Source organism: Pteropus medius, unplaced genomic scaffold (assembly GCF_902729225.1).
Source record: "Pteropus medius unplaced genomic scaffold, Ma_sr-lr_union100, whole genome shotgun sequence".
Taxonomy (NCBI): domain Eukaryota; kingdom Metazoa; phylum Chordata; class Mammalia; order Chiroptera; family Pteropodidae; genus Pteropus; species Pteropus medius.
In genome coordinates this window covers 10,570,517-10,592,660 of record NW_024352785.1, presented here as the reverse complement: position 1 = coordinate 10,592,660, position 22,144 = coordinate 10,570,517, and the positions used below count along the sequence as shown (strand labels likewise).

Below are 22,144 nucleotides of genomic sequence, written 5' to 3'. Positions count from 1 at the left end.
TATTGACAAAGCTGGAAGCAGTCTACAAATTGTCAAACAATGGTGGCAGAGGTGACTGCATGGGTGTTTAACATGATCACTGTTCTTGTGCTATTAACTCCTTGCCTTGCCCTGTCAAATTTGAGTTTGATTTTTAAGAATTATGTATTTGATGGGGCAATGACAATGAGATGTTATGCAAAAAATTTTTAAAGATGTAGCTTAATGTTCCTTTCACCATGATTTTTATGATTTTAATTTCTACTTTGCTCTGAATTATTTTCAATGATCATGATTTATTTTGATCTTTTGTTTTGCCAAGCACTGTGTGGTATGACTTGGTGATGGCGTTATTCTGTTGGAACAGTCTTGTTTCCTTTCTGACTCATTATGATGTCCCTCAACTTGACCCAATCTGTGATCCTTTTGCTTCTCTTCTTTTCATTCCCTGATGTGGATGCCTTAATGATGTCACATCCGTGTGTGCAGCATCTCCTGGGATGCGAGAGTTTCGTGGGTTTTCTGAGGGCCTCTGGCAGGTGTTCTTTTCACTGGGTCGATTATCCCATGAGAATGTGACATTTGTGTGTGCCAGCTTTAGGAGCTAAATATACTCTGGAATTGTTTCTGAAATACCGCACATTTCCCCCGCTAAGCAGAAAATGTGTCTGCTGACCAACTAGCTGAGGAAGAGTCAAGTGTCCAATGCCCTTTTCATTTTGGCCACTGGAAAAAAGTCCAGGGAGCAAACAAGCCCACAGCTCTGCTCTGAAGATACACTGAACCACTGGGCCAGTGTCTTCTCTGTCCCACCTCATCCTCCCCAAAATTCTGCATTTCCAGAGTATGTTTGGCTTGCCTTTTTCCTTCTTTTCCTTTCTGTGTCATTCATCTTGATTTAATCCTGTGCGTCCTTCACATCTGTAAAAGCGCTGTTCCCAACCTTGCAATCTAACCCCCTTCTGCTACCATTGTTCTTAGCCTCCCCCTTTCAAAATAATAGACCCAGGCCCTCTGCCCCTCTGTGGAATGTTCCAAGGCTCTTTCCTTCTACACTGTGAGTAGCATTCGGATGCTGTATGTATATATAGTCATACTAACAAAGCGTGAGAAGAGACCTGAGAAGCACGCAGAAGCATTATCACAGAAAATGAAGTAATTTTCTCTCTCAGTAACTGGCCTTGCCCTTCATTACCCTATTGGCCTTGTCTAATGTCTCTTGTCCTTGCTGCTTTCCTTTAAAATTGCCTGATATCTTTCAAGCCATAGATTCATTAGTAAAAACACAGCCAACTGCTCTGTTTTATCTCTGGGTCCCTAGATGTCTGGAGCCTCTAGAGCCAGCCCTTTAATCACCAAGTTGATAAATTAGATGCAGCCCTGGCTACCTCTTTCTTGGTTTTGCCACATTTAAAAATATGTATTATTTATTCTTCCTATAACTTTTGAGGTGGGAATAAATAGTTATAAAGGGGCTCTAATTACATATGAATAAGAAAGAAAATCTAGTTTATTTTTAGATTTGGCTTGCCTCCCCTCATTCATCACCACCACCCCCAACTCTTCCCCGCCCCATGCCTTCCCACAGCAAAAGAAATAAGAGCTTTCTTTTTAGGTTAAGCAATACTGAGAATTAATAGCTACTCTTGTGCCTCTTGTTTCAGACCAAAAGTAATACCATAAAACCTGATTTCCAAGAAAACTGCAAGATATGTGAGGAAATCAGCCATGTACAGATCTTCCAAGAGAGCTGTGTAGCATAAATATAAAATGTAAATGCTGACCACTGCCATTAAGATACAAGAATAAATCAGGAACAGAAGAAAATTCCCTACTTTAGACTTATAGAGTTCTTGTGAACGCTCAGAAAATAGATGAAATAGTCAAACTATACAAAGATGTTCCCATATGATTGGAAATGCTATATAACTATAGTACACTTATATATTTTGGGAAATCTTTAAAGTGAGATATTATCACATTATTACATTTAGTCAAGATATGCTCATTATAGACAAGGAAAAGATACAGAAATAATTTAAGAGATCAAATGAATAATTTAAACTGAAATATACAGTAAATGTTGAATATACTTTAATCAATGTACAAGCTATTTGTATAGGCAATTTTTAGTCTGGGAAATAATCATGCAGTAAAATTCACAAGGTCTGTAAAGGATACTGAGGATATTGTCCATGCCTCATAACAATCCTAAAATGGAATTTTGTAAATCACATGGTTTATCAACGATCCTCTTTATAGTTCATTATTTATTCCTCAAATGCATCATCTTTGCCTCCAGCAGTATTGCCTCCAAGAAGGACATGCAGCACCTTACATGAGATGATTTAGGTGGCTCAGGGGCATCATGGCTTTCAAGAATCATGTGGTAGAAAGTTACACCCTTTTCATTCCTCTTTGAATCTTTTTGGTTATGTCAAGGAAAAAGTCTCGGTTCGGTGCTTTATCATTAACAACTCCCTAATCTTACTACTATCTCTTTTGAGGGCTTTGACTTACAGCTAGGACTAGCTGGAATTAACACTGTTTTGCTTTCAATTCATTTTATTCTTATGGTTACCTTCTATGAAAAGTGACATTTTTCTATTTATGATAATGATATACATTTGAAATACATTCTAAAGGTAATTTAAAGGAAATATGAAGTAAATAGTAGTGCAGGAGGTATAGGGATATAAAAATATTAAGTAAATAATATGGTTGGTGAGACATTACTATTATTGAAATTGTAGTATCAGTAGTTGAATGACTCCAGTTTGAGTAACTCTGGCCTATAGCAATTAAAAGAGTCCACTGAGGATTAAACTCCTACCAAAACTGCTTCTGGTATTTGGGAGAACAATATTTGACAACCATTATACCTTCTGTTCGCTGGGCTCTGGGTGTTGCAATTATATGACCCAGTGCTCTTCTGATTTCTCTTCCAACTACTGAGCTTTGTGATTGGCGATGAGAAGTTTGGTCAAGGAGGGATTTAGAGTAAAATAGATTTAGATTTAAAAAAAAAAAAAAAAATTAGTCATTCTAAGCTTGTAAGCATCTGGAGAGACTTTTCTCCAGACCAGCAGTGATCAGCCAAGTGTAAAAACAGCTAGTAACCAAACTGTGGCCTAGGGGAAGTTTACCTTTAGCACTTTTGCTTCTTGGCCACTTTTCTCATAAAGCAGAGGTCCCCAACCATGGGGCCGCAGACCAGTACCAGTCCATGGCCTGTTAGGAACTAGACCGTCCAGGAGAAGGTGAGTGGTGGGTGAGCCAGCAAAGTTTCATCTGTGTTTGCAGCCGCTCCCCAGCGCTAGCATCTCCACCCCAGCTCCACTTCAGATCATTGGGCATTAGATTCTCATAGGAGCACCCGTCCCTGGTGCCCAAAAGGTTGGAGACCGCTGCCATAAAGGACTCCTGTGCTACAGTGCATTCCCCTGGCTTGGCAATAACCTACATTTGACCCTTCTTTCCCGTTTCTCTCATTCAAGCTTTGCCTATTCTGCATCCCAAACCATTAGAGCCTAACTTTCTTCATTAACAGGCTTAGGAATCTGATTTTAAGTGAGTATGTTTGATAATAGAGTCTAGCCCTGATTACTCTGCCATTTTAACAATCTCCAATGCTTAAAATCTAATGGATTGGGGATTTTAAAGCATCCAGTTCTCCCAATGGGGAAAGTGATTTCTTAGTTCCTATCAAGTCATATGTAGGTAACTTTATGTACAGAGAAAATTATTGCCGATGATATTAATAAAGGAAGAAAAATAAGTTTCTCTTCTTTTCCTTACTCCTAAACTTGGGCCGAATTTTCTCTGCCATTTCTTCAGTACCATTACCATAACAAAAAATGTTTTGTTAAGTGTCTCAAGCAAAATTTATTACTGGCTTCATAGCACAGTATTAGATCCCAATAAGGAGTTAGCGGCTATATGAGAGATAGACATAGTTCCTGTCTAAGAAATATCAAACCGCCAGACAGATGACGCACGCAGACTCAAAAATGCACCAAAAAGCTTTTACAACCACCATTGTCTTTGTAAACAAGGCGAAATCGTGCACAGCAGATTTTAGAAAAAGATATTAGACAACTGAAGACAACTTGGCTGAACACATCAAGGACACAGCACTAGCAAACAGTTTTTCAGCCCCTTTTGTTAGTCCTTTCCTTTAGTACCAATGTTACAGCAGTCACATATCACCTGACAGGGAGGAAGAAAAAAGTGAGGGATGTTTGGTACAGGGTTCATATTTAAAAAGTTTGTGGAAATGCTGGCAAACTCAGACTTTTTTTTAATAGCCAGAGCTTTTAAAAACAAACAAACAAAAAAAACTAAGTTCATGGTAATTTGCATAGCTTTTATAAGTAAAACCTGTAGTATCACAGCCATTTCTAAATGTGATGGTAAAAGAGGACAGTCTTAGAGAATTCAGAGAAAGAGCTTCTATCTAATAGGGAGGACTACTAGTGGGAGAGCCAAGGAGCTCAGACTTCACCTAACAATTGACCATTAATTGAACCAGGTGAGAAGGAACAAGGTCAGGGCCAAGAACACTAAGAGGCAGGGACTAGTTTACTCTTTTGAATTAGAGTTCATTTATTTCTGTTTTTGAGTTAGAGGAAATGTATCCTTCAACGTTCATAAGAAATAAAGTGCCTGTTGTTGCTGATAATAAAAAATAAAATACAAATTATATTTTTTTCATTTGTAAATTATGCTACACCTGCCTTATAAAGGTTTAGTATCGTTTTTATTACTCTGTTAAACTGTTTTCATCTCAAAGTTTAGAGTGGATCTAAAGAATATTTGCGGGAATCATTAGAAGCACGGTATTTGGAGCTGGAACAGTAGGGTTACTAGATAAAATATATAATGCCCAGGTAAATTTGAATTTTAAATAAATCAGGAATAACTTTTTAGTATAAATATGTCCCACATATTGCACAAGACATACTTATACTGAAATACTATAATTTAACAGAAGTTATAATTTAACCACAGAACACCCTGGCGGTCCTATTGAAGAGGTAACTGATAACTTATTCAGTGAGTATATAAGATCTAATCTCTAGATTACATTTGCCCTTTAACTCTCAGAAAATCTAGAGTAACCCGTATAAGACGAATTTTATTCTTTAAAAAATATTTAATTTCAGAGAATTATCACTAAAAATTATATATGTGTTTGAAATAGAACAATTTAAAAGATTGTCACTAAAAGCAGGCTTTTGAATGCCACTTTTAAGTGAGGAATGCTCAGAAATCAAACTGTTCCGAAAGTAGGTCATGGTTAAAACTATTGGGTTTTACTAATTTTATTTAACTTCAGGTGTTTATAAACTGTTATGTTAACCGTATTTTTTTCTTCTTTATCTGGCTGTTCCCCATACCCCCCACCTCCACCCCACCCATTTCTCATTTCCATGGCTTTGAAGGGGATGAACTGGAATCCAAAAAGCACTGGAAAATTATAGTTTAATAATAGAGACAATCACCTTAATCTCAAAGAAAAGGTTATTCATATCAAAAAACATTAATCTCCCTTCATTTCTTCATGCATTCAACAGACATTCAACAACAAACCTTATGTGGGGTATATAAGCCTTATGCTGAGTGTTACAGTAGATACTTATCTGAAGTCAACATGAGCCCTGCACTCAGGTAGCTTACAGTTTAGCAGGAGATACACACAGGTGACCTCTTGGCTAGCCTATGGGGCAGAGTAAAGTCTGAGAGTAAGAGAAGGAAAGGAAAGAGGGGTGGGCCCAGCCCTGAGAGAGGATAAAGGAGACGGATAATTCATTCCAAATAGGGGAAGGCCTTGCGAAGTCTTGAAGGAAAAAGGGGAAGAAAGGCATTCCAAGCTACAGAAGTGACATGACCAAAACACAAAGCTATTAGTACAGCGTGTGATGAAAAAGAGGCAAGTAGTGTGCTGTGATGAAAGTGATAAAGTATATAGAGGGCCGGAGTGGGAATTGAGATTGAAATGGTAGTCTGGAGCCTAAGAAGTCATGCTAAGGGGGTTTTGGCTTTAGCTGTAGGAGGTAGGGGATAGGTCGGAAGGTAGATGAGTGGAAAGAAAGGGAAAAAGGGGAGGGAAAGACAGATCAAGAGATTAAGAGATTATAGATATATATTAAATTGATTATTCGATCATATTAGGTTAATTACATATACACGATAAATTTGAGAAATGAAATTTTGCGTCAATTTTGGATCTGAAGTATCTGTATCTACACATCTACAGTGTTTCTATACCGGCATTTTCCTGGTAGATGCTTCTGGCCAAGCTAAAAGCTCTATCTTAGGTAAAGCCCCAAGCAAGCTGAACTCCAAACGTGGGCTTCTCTGTCACTTTAGTTAAGACACTGGGGTTCATAGCACATGGCATACTTTTCAGCCAGAACAGATTTTGAAATCAGGGAGACTGAAAAATAAATGATAATATAATCCAGGGTGCCACCATTTATTTTTACCATATTAACATTTCTTTGTCAACTACAAGAAAAGGAATCTATTTGTAGTCTCTGGCTTGTCTTTGAAGAACTGAAGAAAATGATATTGTGAGGTCAGGTGCTGGGCTCTCAAATAGATGACGTGGAAGTTTCCATGTGAATGTGTTAGGGAGGAGAGGGGCGGGGACTGAGAAGCCCTTGCAGAAGGCTGGAATCGTTCTTTCAGCATTATGGGCAGAGATGTAGATTTGATCTAATGAATTTTGTATCCTCTTGACAACTCGCTGAATTTATCTCAGGTCTTGATGAGATTATTGTGGAAAGAGTAGAAGAAAAAAAAGTTAAATGTCAGCCATGTAAAAAGCTGTTTCGTCTCCCTGCCGGTCTAAATCTGCACACTAATATTTGGATTTTCTTTCTAAAGATACCAGCTAAACCTCTCTCTATTTTTTTTTAATCTAACATCTATTTTCCTCGGGAAAAAAAATGAGGGATTTAAATTACAATTATGGAGACTTGACTTTTTATTTTAAAATTAGCAACTTAAACTGTAGGATATTTAAAAAACCAACTCACCTTCTAGAGGTGCTTCTTAACTTTAATCTCTAGCCACTTTTTCAAGCCACATCACCACTGACATGAATTCGCCTTACCCCTACCCTTTCCCTCAAATTTTTTTTTTTTCATTCTATCTCCTGCATAAAACACATAGTGGCGAAGTTTTCTGACAGCTTAATGGCACTTTCGAGGACTACAGGGACTAGGTTAGGCATGATTGTACTAACTGAACATCTGCAGTAGTTAAAATTTTGCTCTAATTGATTCAACTGCACTCTGTTCATCTAAAAATTTTTTTGTCCTAACAATAAAACTGTGAAAAGTCCATTTGTATTTCGGATCATGTATAATAATGGGAAAATAATATTAGCTTTGTAAAAAACCTTTCTGATAGCCTCATTTCCTGGAGTTCAAAAAACAAAAAAAATGCTTGTTACAAGTTTTACTTCGCACACCTCGCTGCTCCGTAGACGTAGTCTAGCAAAGGCAAAAGAGTGGAAAGCGAGAACTTTCCCAAGGACACCTTCTCTTTTCTTGACATCATACACGAGAATGGCCTCGAAAGCTACAAGGATTTCTCAGAATACATAATTCATGCCATTGCCATAGAGAGAAAGAGGACAGGAAAGCTGTAGTCATGCACTGGTCTCAGGGAGATACGGCCTGTGCAGGTAGGTGTTAGATGAAGTCCTGCAAAGCGCACGGGCTGTGCTGCTGGCCTGAAGGGACCCGCATGAACAGCCTCGTGTAAATTTCCCCGCACATTAAATTGTAGACGGGGGCCCTGAAATAAACCAGTGAAATGTAGTTGGATATATTCAAATACATTGGATGCACAGTAGACAGGATCTTAATCGGTGTCGGAAAGCTCATTATGAGCAGTGTGAAGGTTCGTCATCCTTAATTAATATTTCTTAAGCTCTTAAAAGTCTACAGCCTGAAATAATTCATTTTTAATGGGATAATAGGAATTTTCCACTCCAATTATTTTTAAACTTCATATTTTTTAAAAGGATGCATTCTTTTTTAAATATGTATCTGCAGTTACATTTCTTCCCTGAAGGCAGGGGCAAGCATTATGAACTTTATATAATGCAAGTTCAGTATAGATATCCCTGACGATGCTTTACTAGGAGGGAAGATGATGTCAAGAAATTTATAGGGAGGCAAACTGCATTATGCCTAACCTTTTGGACATATTAAAGCTTGCCGTTTCCAGTTTTACAGCTTCTTGTTATTCATAAATAATTGATAACACTGGACACAGTCATCTGACATTTGTTAAGGTAATAAATATACCCTAAGTGCTGATGGGTCTTGCACTCCATGATTTAAAAGCACACAGCAGAAATTTAATGTAACTTAAAATGTCTTCTATGATTCTATGGATTTGCAGATTCAGTTCAACTCAGCAGATCTGTAAGTACCAAACTCCAGTGAGTGCACTGTTGTGCTAGGCATTTTTATTATTACAAAGCAGGACCTAAGTTTGGGGAAGGAAACATGGACTCAGGTCCCTCTTTCAATCCAGAGAGATAAAGAACTTTCCTGAGTTTCTTATTCTCTTGCCTGATCATGCAAAGGGGAAAAGGTCTCCTGAACCATTATCAGATGTTGCTTAATGGCTGTGCATTGTTTGAGTGGAGTTGATTTTGAGATGATAGGAGATGCAGGCCTTGAAAGGAGGTTGCTCTATTCAGTAGTGAGCTCCCACTGAGATTCTCCTTCTTCTGTCCCCGTGACTCAGTCCTGACCCAATCTAGGACATATCTGGGCTCTGTAATACCAACCACTTACTACCTGATGGCCTCTGTGAAGGAGATGGGGAGCATCAGAAATTTCCCTGTCTTCATGCTGGGGCAAATAAAGAGACCACAGGCAATTTCCCCAGCAGCTTTTGGCCTAGCAAATTGGGCTGATTTGTTACAGGAGTAGTGGCACAGTGTTTTATGCCACGTGTCAAGTTTTTGTCTGGTGCCAAGGAAAAGTGTTAGGGATTTGTATTTCCGATAAAATCACATCAATTTTGTATTCTTTGTCAAAACATGGTAACCGCAGTAAAGAAATTGTCATTCACGAGATCCTCTAAAGATTCATACTTCGAACACTAAGACTTATTTAACATCTGGCTACACACTGTCTCAGTGGTGTCTGAAGCTGCACTTTAAAGTTAACATTTAGATGGCGTATTTTGGAATACTAGTCACATATCTGATAGGGCAATGTTCTCAAGCTTTTATAAACACAAGTATCGTCTGGAGTCCTTATTAAAACACAGATTTCTGAACTTCAGCTCCAGAAATTGATTCAGGTCTGGGTAGGACCCAAGGATTTGTATTTCTAGTAAGGGACAGGTGATGCTAATACTGAGTAGCACTTTTTAGGACACTTTCCAAGTCGTTATGGATTACCTTGCTTACAGTCACTCTCCAAAATTTTGTTGTATTTTTAAACCCTTACTTTCCACAACTGACTCCTACCAAAGGGTTGTACTAATATAGTCTATCTTGGATTCTGTCAAAGGCAGGTAACTTGTCAAAAACTCTAATAACACTTCCCATACATTATTGAGCATCAGTACGTGTCTTGCACAATGCCAAGTGCTTTAAATACATTCATTTACTTAATCTATTTGATCCTTCCAACAACACTCATATAGCCAGCACTACTGGGGCTTAGAGAGACTGAGTGACTTGCCCAAGGTCACACGCTAGTTAGTTATAGAGCCAAGACTTAAACCCATTTCATTATTACATCAAAGTTTATGTTCTTAAACATTAACACCCAGCCTCATCTATAACCCAGACCCTAAGAACTATACTCATAACAAGTTAAGTTGACAGTTTTTGGAGTACTCAGACAGATCTGTTTCCTGTTTCCTCCTATTTGTTTTATCTTTGCTTTGTAGAGAAAGAAAAAAATCAAAACACTGTAAATATTGCAAAGAATCACCTGAATTTCACAATTTTATAAGGAGATCCACTTCCCCATTTTATAGCTTTGATGCTTTGTGAGAGCAAAGGAAGAAGAGGGGACCAGGAAGTTAGAAAATAGAAATGTTTTGGTTTCAGAAATTATTTAGATGTTGGGTTTCCAGTGTTATTAGAAAGAAAACCTCAAAAAGAAGAAAAATAAACCATGCAAATATTGCTAAAACTACCCAAGTGAAATAATCATTACCTTTACAAAAATAGTGACAGTTATAACACATGAAAGCACAGACCAACACCCCAGGGCAAGGCTTTTAAAAATTAACTTATCATGACTCCCAATCTAAACTTCAATCCATGCTCTGGGTGTAGTGCATAGAGCAAGGGAAGAACAGTGAACCGAGCACTCCTGTTGGCACAGAGGGAGAGAAGTCGTTTCTCCTCTAAAAAATATGAAATGGAATGAGTTTCATGCTCATTCTCCCTTTTCTTCCTGTGATGGCCTCGCCAAAACAACAAAAATGCATCATTTTCGAAGGTGATAGGACTGGAAGTAGATTCATCCACAGTCAACATTAAGCATTATTTCAATATGAGTTTTTAAATAGCTTCTGAACCAAGGCTATCAATGAGCCATGGAGCTGCCTCTGCTTTGGCGTGGTCAGCCATTAATTGGAACATCTTGTATCAAGACCACGGCCCCTCCCAGCATCTAATCTACAGCCTCTTGTTGGCACAGAGGGTTGGGAAATAAAAATAAAAGGAAGAGGAAAGTTTGAGTTATAAACTCTGAGCCCATTTCCACGGCTGCTGGCAGTTTCAGTTTATTCCTAACCCATCTGGTTCACATTATGCCGTAAGACAAGAAGAAAGCTGCTTCCTGCCGAGATAACCACAGAGAGCTCCCACTTCACTTTCAGTGTGGTCATCTCCACTGACTGGGGTGTGGCTTTGAGGCGAAATTGTCTACAGTTAGGGTTTTTCCCCTATGTATTTTCTTCCCTCCTTAATAGAGATTGCAGCGTGCCTTCTGTGGTTAGCAGCCATGATGCTTGGCCCATGGTTAGTTCATTCATTCATACTTCCTTGCAGGACTGTAAGCCTGGCATTTTGTTGCAATAAGATTTTCAAACAAGAAACATTGGGTTGTTAGATTCCATTCACCCAGTTGTTATGAGGATTTCAAGGAAATTGTAGGCTTGTCTTACTATAAAGCAGAATCAAGAGTCTATTTTTAGGGGATCCTACTCCGGGGCTTTTCTTGGTGTTTTGCCATCTTTCTTAGCTCTCAGACCCAACATGAACCCCACTCTGGCTCAGCAGCGGAGGAAATGTCCATCTTCCTTTTTGCCTTTGCATATTTCTCTAAAGGACACAGAGAGGCTTTGTTGTCTTTGTGGTTACCAGGTCTGATTTACACAGATGCCTATTAATCACTTCACTATGGAGACAGACACATCCATCATATCACACAGCAGCTCCAAAACAGGCAGACCAGTGAACAAGGATGAGAGGGGAAAGTGTACACTTAACCATTTCGAGGTAGTGGCTGCCTAGTTCTCATACACTTAGCAAGATAATTGAGGGCAGATGGGTAGAGCTCTTTCTTGTTATTAAGCTTAATGAGTGCAATTGGTTTTATGTTTTTTTTCTTTCGTCTTTCCTGCTTCATTTTTTGATAGGATAGATAATATCTCCCAGTTATTTCTGTACAATTCAGGGGATAAATATAGCTAAAGACAGTTTTTATTTTAAAAGCAGTAATAATAAATTCAGGTAGACTAGCTGTGCCATTAATGCAAAAGTATTGACTCTTTGAAGCCAGTAGTTTTTCAATAACATTCAACGTGAAGCAAGTAAACTGAATCAGCTTTCTTGAGCAAAGAGACCTCTGAAATTGCAGGTGAAGTAACTAAGAACTTTCCTTCCAAAACTGACAGATCCTCTAAATACCTTTTTCAATCATTCGAGGCTTTCGCGGCCTGCCTTCAAATGATTAGCTCTCACTATTACTTTCCCTCTACAAATATTCATTCATCCAAATATTCATTTACTATTTATTTAACAGATATTTACTGAGCACCTTTATTGCTGAAGATTCAGTGGAAAACGTCTCCCTAGTCCGAGGGAGTTGGAGAAGGTTTGCCCACTTAAGCTGATTCCTAAAGGAGACAGTCAGAGGACCAGGTGGTGAGCAGGGATATTCCAGGCAGAGAGAGGGAACAGCCTCTGTGAAAGCCCAGAAGCAAGCTAGAGTACAGGAGAGCGGAAGAGACTAGAAGGCAGGGTATTAGACCATTTGCCAGTCCTCACTTTCCCTTCCTCCATGCTTGGTTCTTGTTGCTCTCTCCACTTCAGCGGACATCCTCCACAACCTTAAGGCTTAGCTCAAATGCTGCCTCCTACACACAGCCTTTGCCCATATTGAAGCAGAAGTGATGCATCTCATGATGCTTCCAAACTTTGGCTGTAAGTTCACTTCTGGGCACCTGCCTCCTCCGCTACTGGATCACAGGATTTGTGCCCCCTTTGCCTTTGCCTTTGCCTCCCTAGCACCTAGCGTGGCGCTTTAGTCCACGCTCAGTAAATGTTTGCTGAAGACAGCCACAAAGATGCTTGGAGTCAAAACCTGGAGAGTAATAGCAAAGGCCCAAGAACATCACAGTTCAACCCAGAGTTAGGAGAGCATCTTTCCTGAGGTATATTGTCCCAGAGCCTGGTGCTGGGCTCCATGCAGGCTAGGAAATTATGGAGAACCTGTGAGCAGGGCTGCTAGAAACCAAATCAGAGCTATGTTGGACTTCCTCTTATTTTACAGTTTATAATTGTTCTTATTTTGAATTACATATTGCAGGTCCTGGAGGGTGGGGTTTTTTATAATCTTTTCATTGCTTCCAGCCTCTAAAGAGTTTCCAACTGCCCCTCTGAGACCTCCCTCCAGCCTATGAAAACTCTCTCGCCTCAGAAAAAAAACAACTGGAGATTCTATTCTTTCTCAGTTCTGCCAATTTAAGGCATGATTTCAGAGAAATCTCTTATGCCATTGTGTGCCTTGCTTCCTGCAATAGGAAGGTGGAAAGAATAAACCATTTAGCACCTCATGACTGGTGAGAAATAGCTGGCGGTTAATGAATCAATGCAAAGGATTTTTCATCAACTGTTTTCATTACTAATGCCCCATTTTCAACTGGTGAGAGCAAGAGGCCCAGGGGTTGGTAGAGAAAGGCATTTCAACACCCCGGATACCTGGGGAGGGAGTATACCACCCTACCGAGGCCCTTCTACTTCCCCAGGTTCTGAAGCAATCATGTTCATCGAGCTCCAGCCCTGCACTCTTTGCAGAGATGCATTTCTTTCAAATTACTCAAGTCCACTTGAGCACTCAGTTGTTACAAATAACTCATTTACCCTCATCGACTCTTAGAATTATCCCAGAATGAATTTTATTTCATTTTTAAAACAGTTTCCCTTATTATTATTTTAAACAAATACAGAGCACCTTTATAAATTTCTTTTATCTAATGAATGCTAGTATGAATATATTCTACTAAATGACTGGAGATATAATTAGTTTCTGTGACTTCAGAAGCAAGGTTATTCCAAAAAAAGACTCACCAAGGTTAGAAGTCCATTTAAAAATGTCTCTACATTGCATTGCAAACCCATTTATTTAATAATCATTTATTAGGTGCCCAACTAAGAGGCCTAGGGATGGTGTGATAAAGGCATATAAAAGTTGATTGCAGGATTATTACCCCACTAGGAGTCTAACTATAATCGCTGTATTTTGCTCAGTATTTCCCGCTTTTGTTTTACTTTTTCAAAATTCAAGTCCTACAGGCAGTCCTGAATCACATGTGTGTTCTTATGTTGCCTCAACATACCATCCTTTGGCAGCATCTGGAGAGCACATGGTTTGGAGCTGGGAAGAACAGGTCTGTCCCTCTCCACCTGAGAGGCCCATAGCAAATGGAATCAAAAGCATCAGCTGTGACTATTATTCTTAAGCCCTTGCTGAGCTACTAACTCACCACTTCTCTTTTGTGGCTTCTTTCGACCTTCAGATTTGTTCAGCAAACTACAGCATCTAAGTTCTTATTATTTCTTTCTATCCTTAAAACAACCCAATAAGGCATTAAGATCAGGTGTGTTAACCCCACATCACAGATGAAAAAACTGAGGCCCAGAGATGTTAGGTCACTTGCCAAAAGGTCACCCAGCAGTAAGTAGGAGCCTAAAACTCCAGGCCTTTGGAGATCTAATCTTACTGGCACCACCCCCGGCCTCCGGGACAAATCTGGTGTGTCCAGTCCTTCGCACCAATGTCACAGGGGTGATTTAATCATTTCTGTGAATGCCCCTTTGCCATTTTTCATGATATAAGTGGAAAGCTTTAAATTAACAAGGCATTTTCCAAAAATAACTTTTAACTTCTTGTCTGTGCTTTCAACTTAATCTCTGATCTGTTTCTAACTTTGGATGTGGAGTTTCTGAATTTGTACAAGCAGATGAGGGGCGCCACCTGCTTCATATCTCAAAGCTGAAGAGATGCAGAAAGGTTTTTAAGGGCACTATTTACATAACAAAATTGGGAGGAGGATGCTGTACAAGACACCATTTTTCTCAAAGGTCAGACCTTGCTCTATTTAACGATCAAAAACCTGAACTCAGATGCCATCCTAAAAAAGAGTTTTTCCCAATGAAAGAGCATGCAGTTTCCATGAGTCTAAGATAGTCAGAGACCTTCAGACACAAAAGAAGAATGGGAGCTAAAAATAAGCAATGGATAAACTTGAAAATTTCAGTTTTCCCAGTTAAACAATGAATGAAACAAATGGATTGCTCTGTCCTTATTCTCTCCATGTTCCTCTTAAGCTGAGAGAGCAATTTAAACTGTAAAGTGCCAAAGCCAACTGTAGATAGCAGCTGCCTGTTATAAGTACCCATTTATTGAGAAGACACAGCCCCCATAGATGTGGTTACCTGGAAAGGATTCATGAAATAACCATTGCTATGAAAAAATTTACCTAGTACCCCCATCAATGGTGTCTAGCTCCACTGAAATCACCAAATAAATGAGGGAAATTAAACTCATTTTATTCACAGGTGTCCATTCTTGTGCGATTATATGTAGGCGGTTAAAAATGATGTTCAGTAGAACCCTATACACAAGCAAAATTGAAAGAAAAGCAGTGCTGTTTTATCATTACAAGGAAATGCAGATTTAGGGAAGAAACCTTCATTAGCACAGTTCCTTGTTGACTAGGTATTAAAACATATTTGAACACAAAGACGCTCCACTGTGTGGGGAGCTCCACAATATAAAAGGTGTGAGCTATAGCTGAATTTCCTGCTGGCTTCTTGCTTCTCAGTTTCTACCCCTTAAAAGTTCTTGAAGATAAATCTAGAAATATTTGCGAAGTATCTCTTTGGAAATTATTCAGTGTCTTACAATCTTACACTTTCCCTGGGGTGAGCTGCTTCCCCTGCCCTTCATTACCAAGGGCATTTGTTTAATCACAGAATCTTTGTTTCACAAGAGATTTTTGCTGCTTTTATTTATTCCCCACCTGATGTCACAATCCTTTGTCAGGACAATCATTTCCACAGCTACCAACGGTAATGTCACAATTGAGAAGAAAAAGACAGTTTAGAAAGAAAAAAGAATATTACCTTTTTCAGGCTAATGTTTCTGAGTTTTAAAACCATCACTTCACTAATCAAAATCTTTTAGCAGAAAAACCCCATGATAAAGTTGCATTTCTTCAAGGTCTCAGCTGTGACATACAAAGCATTTCAGCTGAAGTTTAATAGTTGCATGTTGTGGGTTTGGAAAGAGGTAGAGATTTTTACTTCATTTCATTCTAATTCTGTGCCACTGATATCTGCCAGGAAAATACATTAAACATATTGCGGAAAGAGTTGATTTAGTAGATGAAAAAATGTCTCTCCTGAGACCAGAGAAGGTACATTTTCTGTCTTACTATCAGTTTCCATAATAGGAACAATGTTTACATTTCCTCAGCCCATGCAGTGCCTCTAATGTATTCATGTTCGTTCATTCTCCAGAGGCAGGAATTGAAGTATTTGAGATTTTATATTTTAGCTACCACATCAAGCACTTAAGATCTGACAATTGTGATGTGTATTCTCACTTGGTATTAAAAAATAAAAGCTTCGGTGTTTGCATTTGATTAGAGTCTCAGCTTGGTGGCTGATTACACAGGAATAGGAACAACTTTCTTCAGAAACACAGCATCTTGGTTAATGTAGTGTAAGATTATTGACAGGTGTAGTCATACAATTTTTATTAAATTGAAGAAATTAGCTCTGCTGAAGAATCTCACCATGACAGCAAACTCTAGCCATAATAATGAGAGCTGACACGTCTTAAACCCACTTCAGGGTCCCGAATGGTTCCCTTTCCTAAATATTCGATATAAGTAAAGGAAGAGCTTCAGATATTCAGCATATTTTCCTGAAACTGGGTGTGCATGGGTTTTGGTTTTTTTTTTTTAGAGGGGTGATACAAAATCAGCATAAACATAATCTGTGAACTTGAGCTATTTTCTTTCACGTTAAATAGCTGTCTTTCCAACAGCTGCCCTCAAAGAAGTTGTCAGAAAAGACCCTGGGAAGCTTGAAGCACTGTACAATTTGTTCATTTAATGTACATAAAACTGTTGCCTCTTCTCCCTGACTTAAAATGTCTCACTTATCTCAATTTTATGAGGGGAAGATTGAAAAAAGTTAAGAGGAAAAGAGGATTAAATTTTGGAAACGCAAAATTGCCATATTCCAAGGAGTGAAGCAAAGTAGAAAGAGCAAGTACTTGAGAGGGTGGAGTACTGTCTCAGAACACAAAGAAGGCGACAAATAAAGTCTATTTGCATACTGGGGCGGGGCTGGGGAGGATTAATTAGTTAATGTTTGGCAAACCGCGCCTTGATGACAAGTTATGCAGAGGTGCTATTGTCACTTATTACTGTTATTAATTAACAGGGTGAATACCAAACAAAAATAAGCCTCGCGGTGTCCTTTCATTTCTTAACACCATATGCGATGTCTATTGCAGGAGTGATTCGCGAAAGTTACCTCAAAGGCCATGACCAGCTCGTTCCTGTCACCCTCTTGGCCATTGCGGTCATTCTGGCTTTTGTCATGGGTGCCGTCTTCTCGGGCATCATCGTCTATTGCGTCTGTGATCACCGGCGCAAAGACGTGTCAGCGGTGCAGCGCAAGGAGAAGGAGCTCTCTCACTCGCGCCGGGGCTCCATGAGCAGTGTTACCAAGCTCAGCGGCCTCTTCGGTGACACCCAGTCTAAAGACCCGAAGCCAGAAGCCATCCTCACACCACTTATGCACAATGGCAAGCTCACCACTCCCAGCAACACGGCTAAGATGCTCATTAAGGCTGATCAGCACCACCTGGATCTGGCAGCCTTGCCCACCCCAGAGTCCACGCCAACGCTGCAGCAGAAGCGGAAACCCAGCCGTGGCAGCCGCGAGTGGGAAAGGAACCAGAACCTCATCAATGCCTGCACAAAGGACATGCCTCCTATGGGCTCTCCTGTGATTCCCACGGACCTGCCCCTCCGGGCCTCGCCCAGCCACATCCCCAGCGTGGTGGTCCTGCCCATTACGCAGCAGGGCTACCAGCATGAGTACGTGGACCAGCCCAAAATGAGCGAGGTGGCTCAGATGGCGCTGGAGGACCAGGCGGCCACCCTAGAGTATAAGACCATCAAGGAACATCTCAGCAGCAAGAGTCCCAACCATGGGGTGAACATGGTGGAGAACCTGGACAGCCTGCCCCCCAAAGTCCCCCAGCGGGAGGCCTCCCTGGGCCCCCCAGGAGCCTCCCTGTCTCAGAGCGGCCTAAGCAAGCGGTTGGAGATGCACCACTCCACCTCCTACGGCCTTGACTATAAGAGGAGCTACCCCACGAACTCGCTCACGAGAAGCCACCAGGCCACCACTCTCAAAAGAAACAATACTAACTCCTCCAATTCCTCCCACCTCTCCAGAAACCAGAGCTTTGGCCGGGGCGACAACCCACCTCCCGCCCCGCAGAGGGTGGACTCCATCCAGGTGCACAGCTCCCAGCCGTCAGGCCAGGCCGTGACTGTTTCAAGGCAGCCCAGCCTCAACGCCTACAACTCACTAACCAGGTCGGGGCTGAAGCGCACACCCTCGCTAAAGCCGGACGTACCCCCCAAACCTACCTTTGCCCCCCTTTCCACATCCATGAAGCCCAATGATGCGTGTACATAATCCCAGGGGGAGGGGTCAGGTGTCGAACCAGCAGGAAAGGCGAGGCGCCCGCTCCGCTCAGCACGATTCTCAGCTGCCTGAGTACCCACCAGACCAAGGTGGCCGCCGCAGAGCCGAGGACGCAGCGTCCTCCTCTGGAACTCGGGGGTACTCTCGAAAAGTGGGCCACGTGCTTTGGTGAAGGTTTGCGACGCGGGACTCACCTCCATTCTCTTCCTTCACTCTTCCCCCACACCTTGCAACAGGTCGGACTCACAAGAGACTTAAATTATCACAAACATGAGCCAAAAGCACATACCCCCACACACGCACACGTATGTGCAACCGCACGGACACACACACACACACACACACACACACTCTCACACAGAGGTGAAGAGCAACTGCAACCTTTTGTCCATTACTGCACAGGGCTCTGCCAAACTGGGCTAGCGTTCAAACTTGCAAAACAAATACATTTTTAAAAATCATGAAAGTTAAAAAGAAAAAAACAAAGATTCATTGATAACTCTAACTCAGACTTTAACAATGGCAGAAGTTTACTATGCTCAGATACTGTGAAATGTCCACCAGTGTTACAGCTTTCTGTTATCGCAGATTAATGCCATGTTGGGCAACTATGTCATAGATTTCTGCTTCTCCTCTCTTTTAATGAAATAACGTGACCGTTAACGCAAGTAACTTTATTTATTGTTCACCTTCTTTTTTTCCTTAAGGAAAGGACTCTTACACATATCACCTGACGAACAGCTCTTCAGAAAGCCCCTTGAAGTTAAACTATTTAACGTGAAATCCATTAACTGGAATAATTGAGTTTCTTTATTTTTACAATAAATTCACTGAGTAAAGAAGTTGGAGCTGGAATTCTGAGCTTTGTGTTTGGACTGTCCGATCTCTAGCTGAAAGGAAAAAGTTACGAGGTGAATACTTATGTAAATCTCCAGTTAATTTGCTGGTGAGGTCTCTGTGCTATAACATGCAACATGCAAAAAAATTAGTTTAGAAGTCCTTCCAGATCCTAACTTCTAAAGCAACCAGGAAAGGAACTTTTAGAATGGCACATCCATGTCCCATTGCTGCCAACATGGCTTGTCAGTGGTTCCTACTTTCTGTGAAGGCACCAGCTTGTGATATGCCATCTCATTTCACCTTGCATGTGAGATAGCAAACAAAATCCACAAACAGTGTGAACTAATTAATACGCTGGCTGCTACCTTGCATAAATTAATGGTTTGATCACACGGGTTTTTCGTGGGGTTACATCTGTGAATAGCCTGTTTTCCACATGTAAATTTGTGCCTTACACCCTGAGTTGTGTACACTTGTAAAATGTCGTTATGATAAACCTTTTCTCCCCTTTCGAAATACAGATATTTATTTAACCCTCCCTCCCCCACACTCTCACTCCAACCCTCCGGAAGATTAGCGTCCAGCAGATGGAAGAAGAACGCAGTAGTGATGCTTATAGTCTTGCAGCCTGGGAAAGCTGGGCACACAACACCCTCCAATTCACACTTTCTTCTAGTCGTGCCAACTCCAACCACCCTTTGGCCATGCTGCCAAGCATGGACCCCAGTGTTGTGGTAGCAAATCCCCTTTCCCCCTCCAGAGCTCCCTGCTTCCCTTAGATTCTCAGATCATTTCAACATGGTGATATCCTCATTAACCAGCAGAAAAAGAACTAAAGTCCCAGTCCTCATTTCTGCCATGTCCACTGGCTCAGAACACGCTGTGTTCAGTTGGGCAGGCACCTGGGAGGAGTCTCCAAGCAGTGTGCTTAGTGCACACAAAGAAATAACATGGAAATAGGTGCAGGCAGGCTGATTCCTGCCATGATTAATGAGTAACTCCAAGTACAAGGCCAATCACAATGGATGCTGCAAAAAACCTTGACTAGAGTAAAAGATTTTTAATTTTTAAAATTCCTTTATCTTTTTGTTGTTATGGTTTGTAGGGGGATAGGTTAGGGTGTTTTTCTCCTCGGTTTTCATTAGCTCAAGCACACAGAAGGGACTTTGTTTATCGTGAACAAAGGTATTGTCAACGTACTGTAAACATTGTTGGTTATTGTTTTTTTTAATAGTTAAATATATTTGGTGATCTCTTTGTGTCTCTATATCCAGTTTGGTCTGGGTTTAGTTTTGTCTTTAAAAAACAACAAAAAAGACAATTTTGGACAATTTTGAGTTGGCTGGTAAAAAAGCGGTGCCTCCATAATCAGTGAGACTGGGTGTATAGTGAGGTCCCACTCACAGCTTTTTGGTCTAAATATCCATTGCTGTTTTGCTCTTGGTCAGGGTATGTTTTTGTTGTTTTTGTGTTATGGTCTTGTTTCGTTTTGTTAGTGGAATCGGTGTTCACATCCTGTGACCTCTACCCTGAAACTATGAATTCTTTTCTACAAACCGAGATATTGTTTTTTCCCTTGAATTTTCTTCAAAAATGCAGAACTTAGGGAGGTGATGGGTGTTTATCACCCTGCTTCCTTCTCCCCCCATGCTTGACTGAAGAGTATTGCCGATGCAGCGCCCAGTCTCTCATCCCTGTGTGGGATGGGCATCACTGCCTCAGCTCTCTTACCTGTGTCAAAATTTCATCCCGCACCCCTACATCCCACAACCCATCACTTGCGGTGTTAACCCTAAAATGCACACGTGTTGAGCTGTTCTTCCACATTTAAGTATTTTTCATCTTTTCTTTTTTCCCCACTGTGTGTGGGGGGAGGGTCCATGAACCTGAGTGTGCCTTTGCTTTCCACCCTTGCTAGACACTGGTAGATGCAACAAACTCAAATTTATATTTGTTGTAAAGTTGTAAAATGTTGTAATGTCACCAATTTTCCTTCCATCTCCACACCCCTAACATCTGATTCATGACTTAATGTATCTTGTAAAAAAGAAAAGAAAAAAAGGGGAAAAAAAAAAAGCAAGGAAAAGCCTCTTTATTTCTTAAAAGTAATAAAACAAGACTGTTCATTATCTTTTGTGTCCTGAATGCTTTTATTTATCTCTTAAAATTTCCCTTCTTAACCTTCATCTTTTCTGGGTAGGATTCTACTCTTTCCCCCATTTCTATTTAGCCTCCAAAGAATAAATAACAATGGAATTAGACCCATTTGTTTGCAGTACCCACACACTACCCTCTCCAGCCCCCCAAATTATTGATGTGATTTCTCTGCCTGCACCCAGCCTGGCTGGAGCATGATTGAACAGAAGCTACCAGTAATTAAAAGGCAGAGCACGCATTGACTCCCTCTATTCATTTTATGCATTTTCTTTTTATGGGCTTGTTCATCATCAAACATTTATGGTAGGCTTGATAGTTGAAGAGATCAAGGCTAGGATTTTAGTATGTAGGGTCCACTAAAAATAGATCCTTGCACAGATGTGACTTCAGCCTTTTTACATATTAATAAGGTGGAGGGTGCCGGATTTCACTCCTTGTTAGCATTTATCTCTTGTAACCCAGAAGACACTGTTGGAGGTAAATTGGGATGTAGCACTTGATTTTTATTTTGCAGAGTAGCATTATGAAATGCCTATTAGTTCCCGGGATATTTTCAAAACAGTATATTTAAGTAAGTCCTCAGCTACAGTAGTTTACTTTTGACCTCCTGAAATAATTTTTTTAAGTGCTTTAGGTCAGTCTGAGTGCGGAAAACTTCAGTTTGGGCTTTAGTTCACACCTACAGTAATCCAGTCACCTCTGATAAGTCCTCTCCAATTGTGTTTCTTGAATCCCACCCATAGGGCCAGGTACTATCAGGCCCAAAATTGACTAGCATATAGTTCCTTCTTCCTCATGTATAAGGAGAAATTGACATGCCTCTGTAATTGCCATCGGGAGGGAGAAACAAAGTGCTGAGGAAGTGGCCCAGAAGTTTGGGGCACAAAGCTGCGTTTGAGCTGGTTCGTACGGAATGATAACTCTGAGCAG

The 22,144-nt window shown here is 40.6% G+C and overlaps 1 protein-coding gene across 5 annotated transcripts in view; it reads left to right on the top strand.

The window, feature by feature from the left end:
• SEMA6A (semaphorin 6A) overlaps positions 1 to 21,133 on the top strand; it is a 120,948-nt gene extending 99,815 nt beyond the window's left edge. For 4 of the 5 annotated variants that reach the window (XM_039848504.1, XM_039848506.1, XM_039848509.1 and 1 more), the window contains one exon: positions 17,010 to 21,133. In XM_039848504.1, the coding sequence (XP_039704438.1) occupies positions 17,010 to 18,208 (1,199 nt within the window). In that variant the 3' untranslated portion in view covers positions 18,209 to 21,133. The remainder of the gene's footprint in view (positions 1 to 17,009) is intronic. The other variant, XM_039848505.1, reaches the window with a different exon arrangement.
• Positions 21,134 to 22,144: the final 1,011 nt, after the last annotated feature.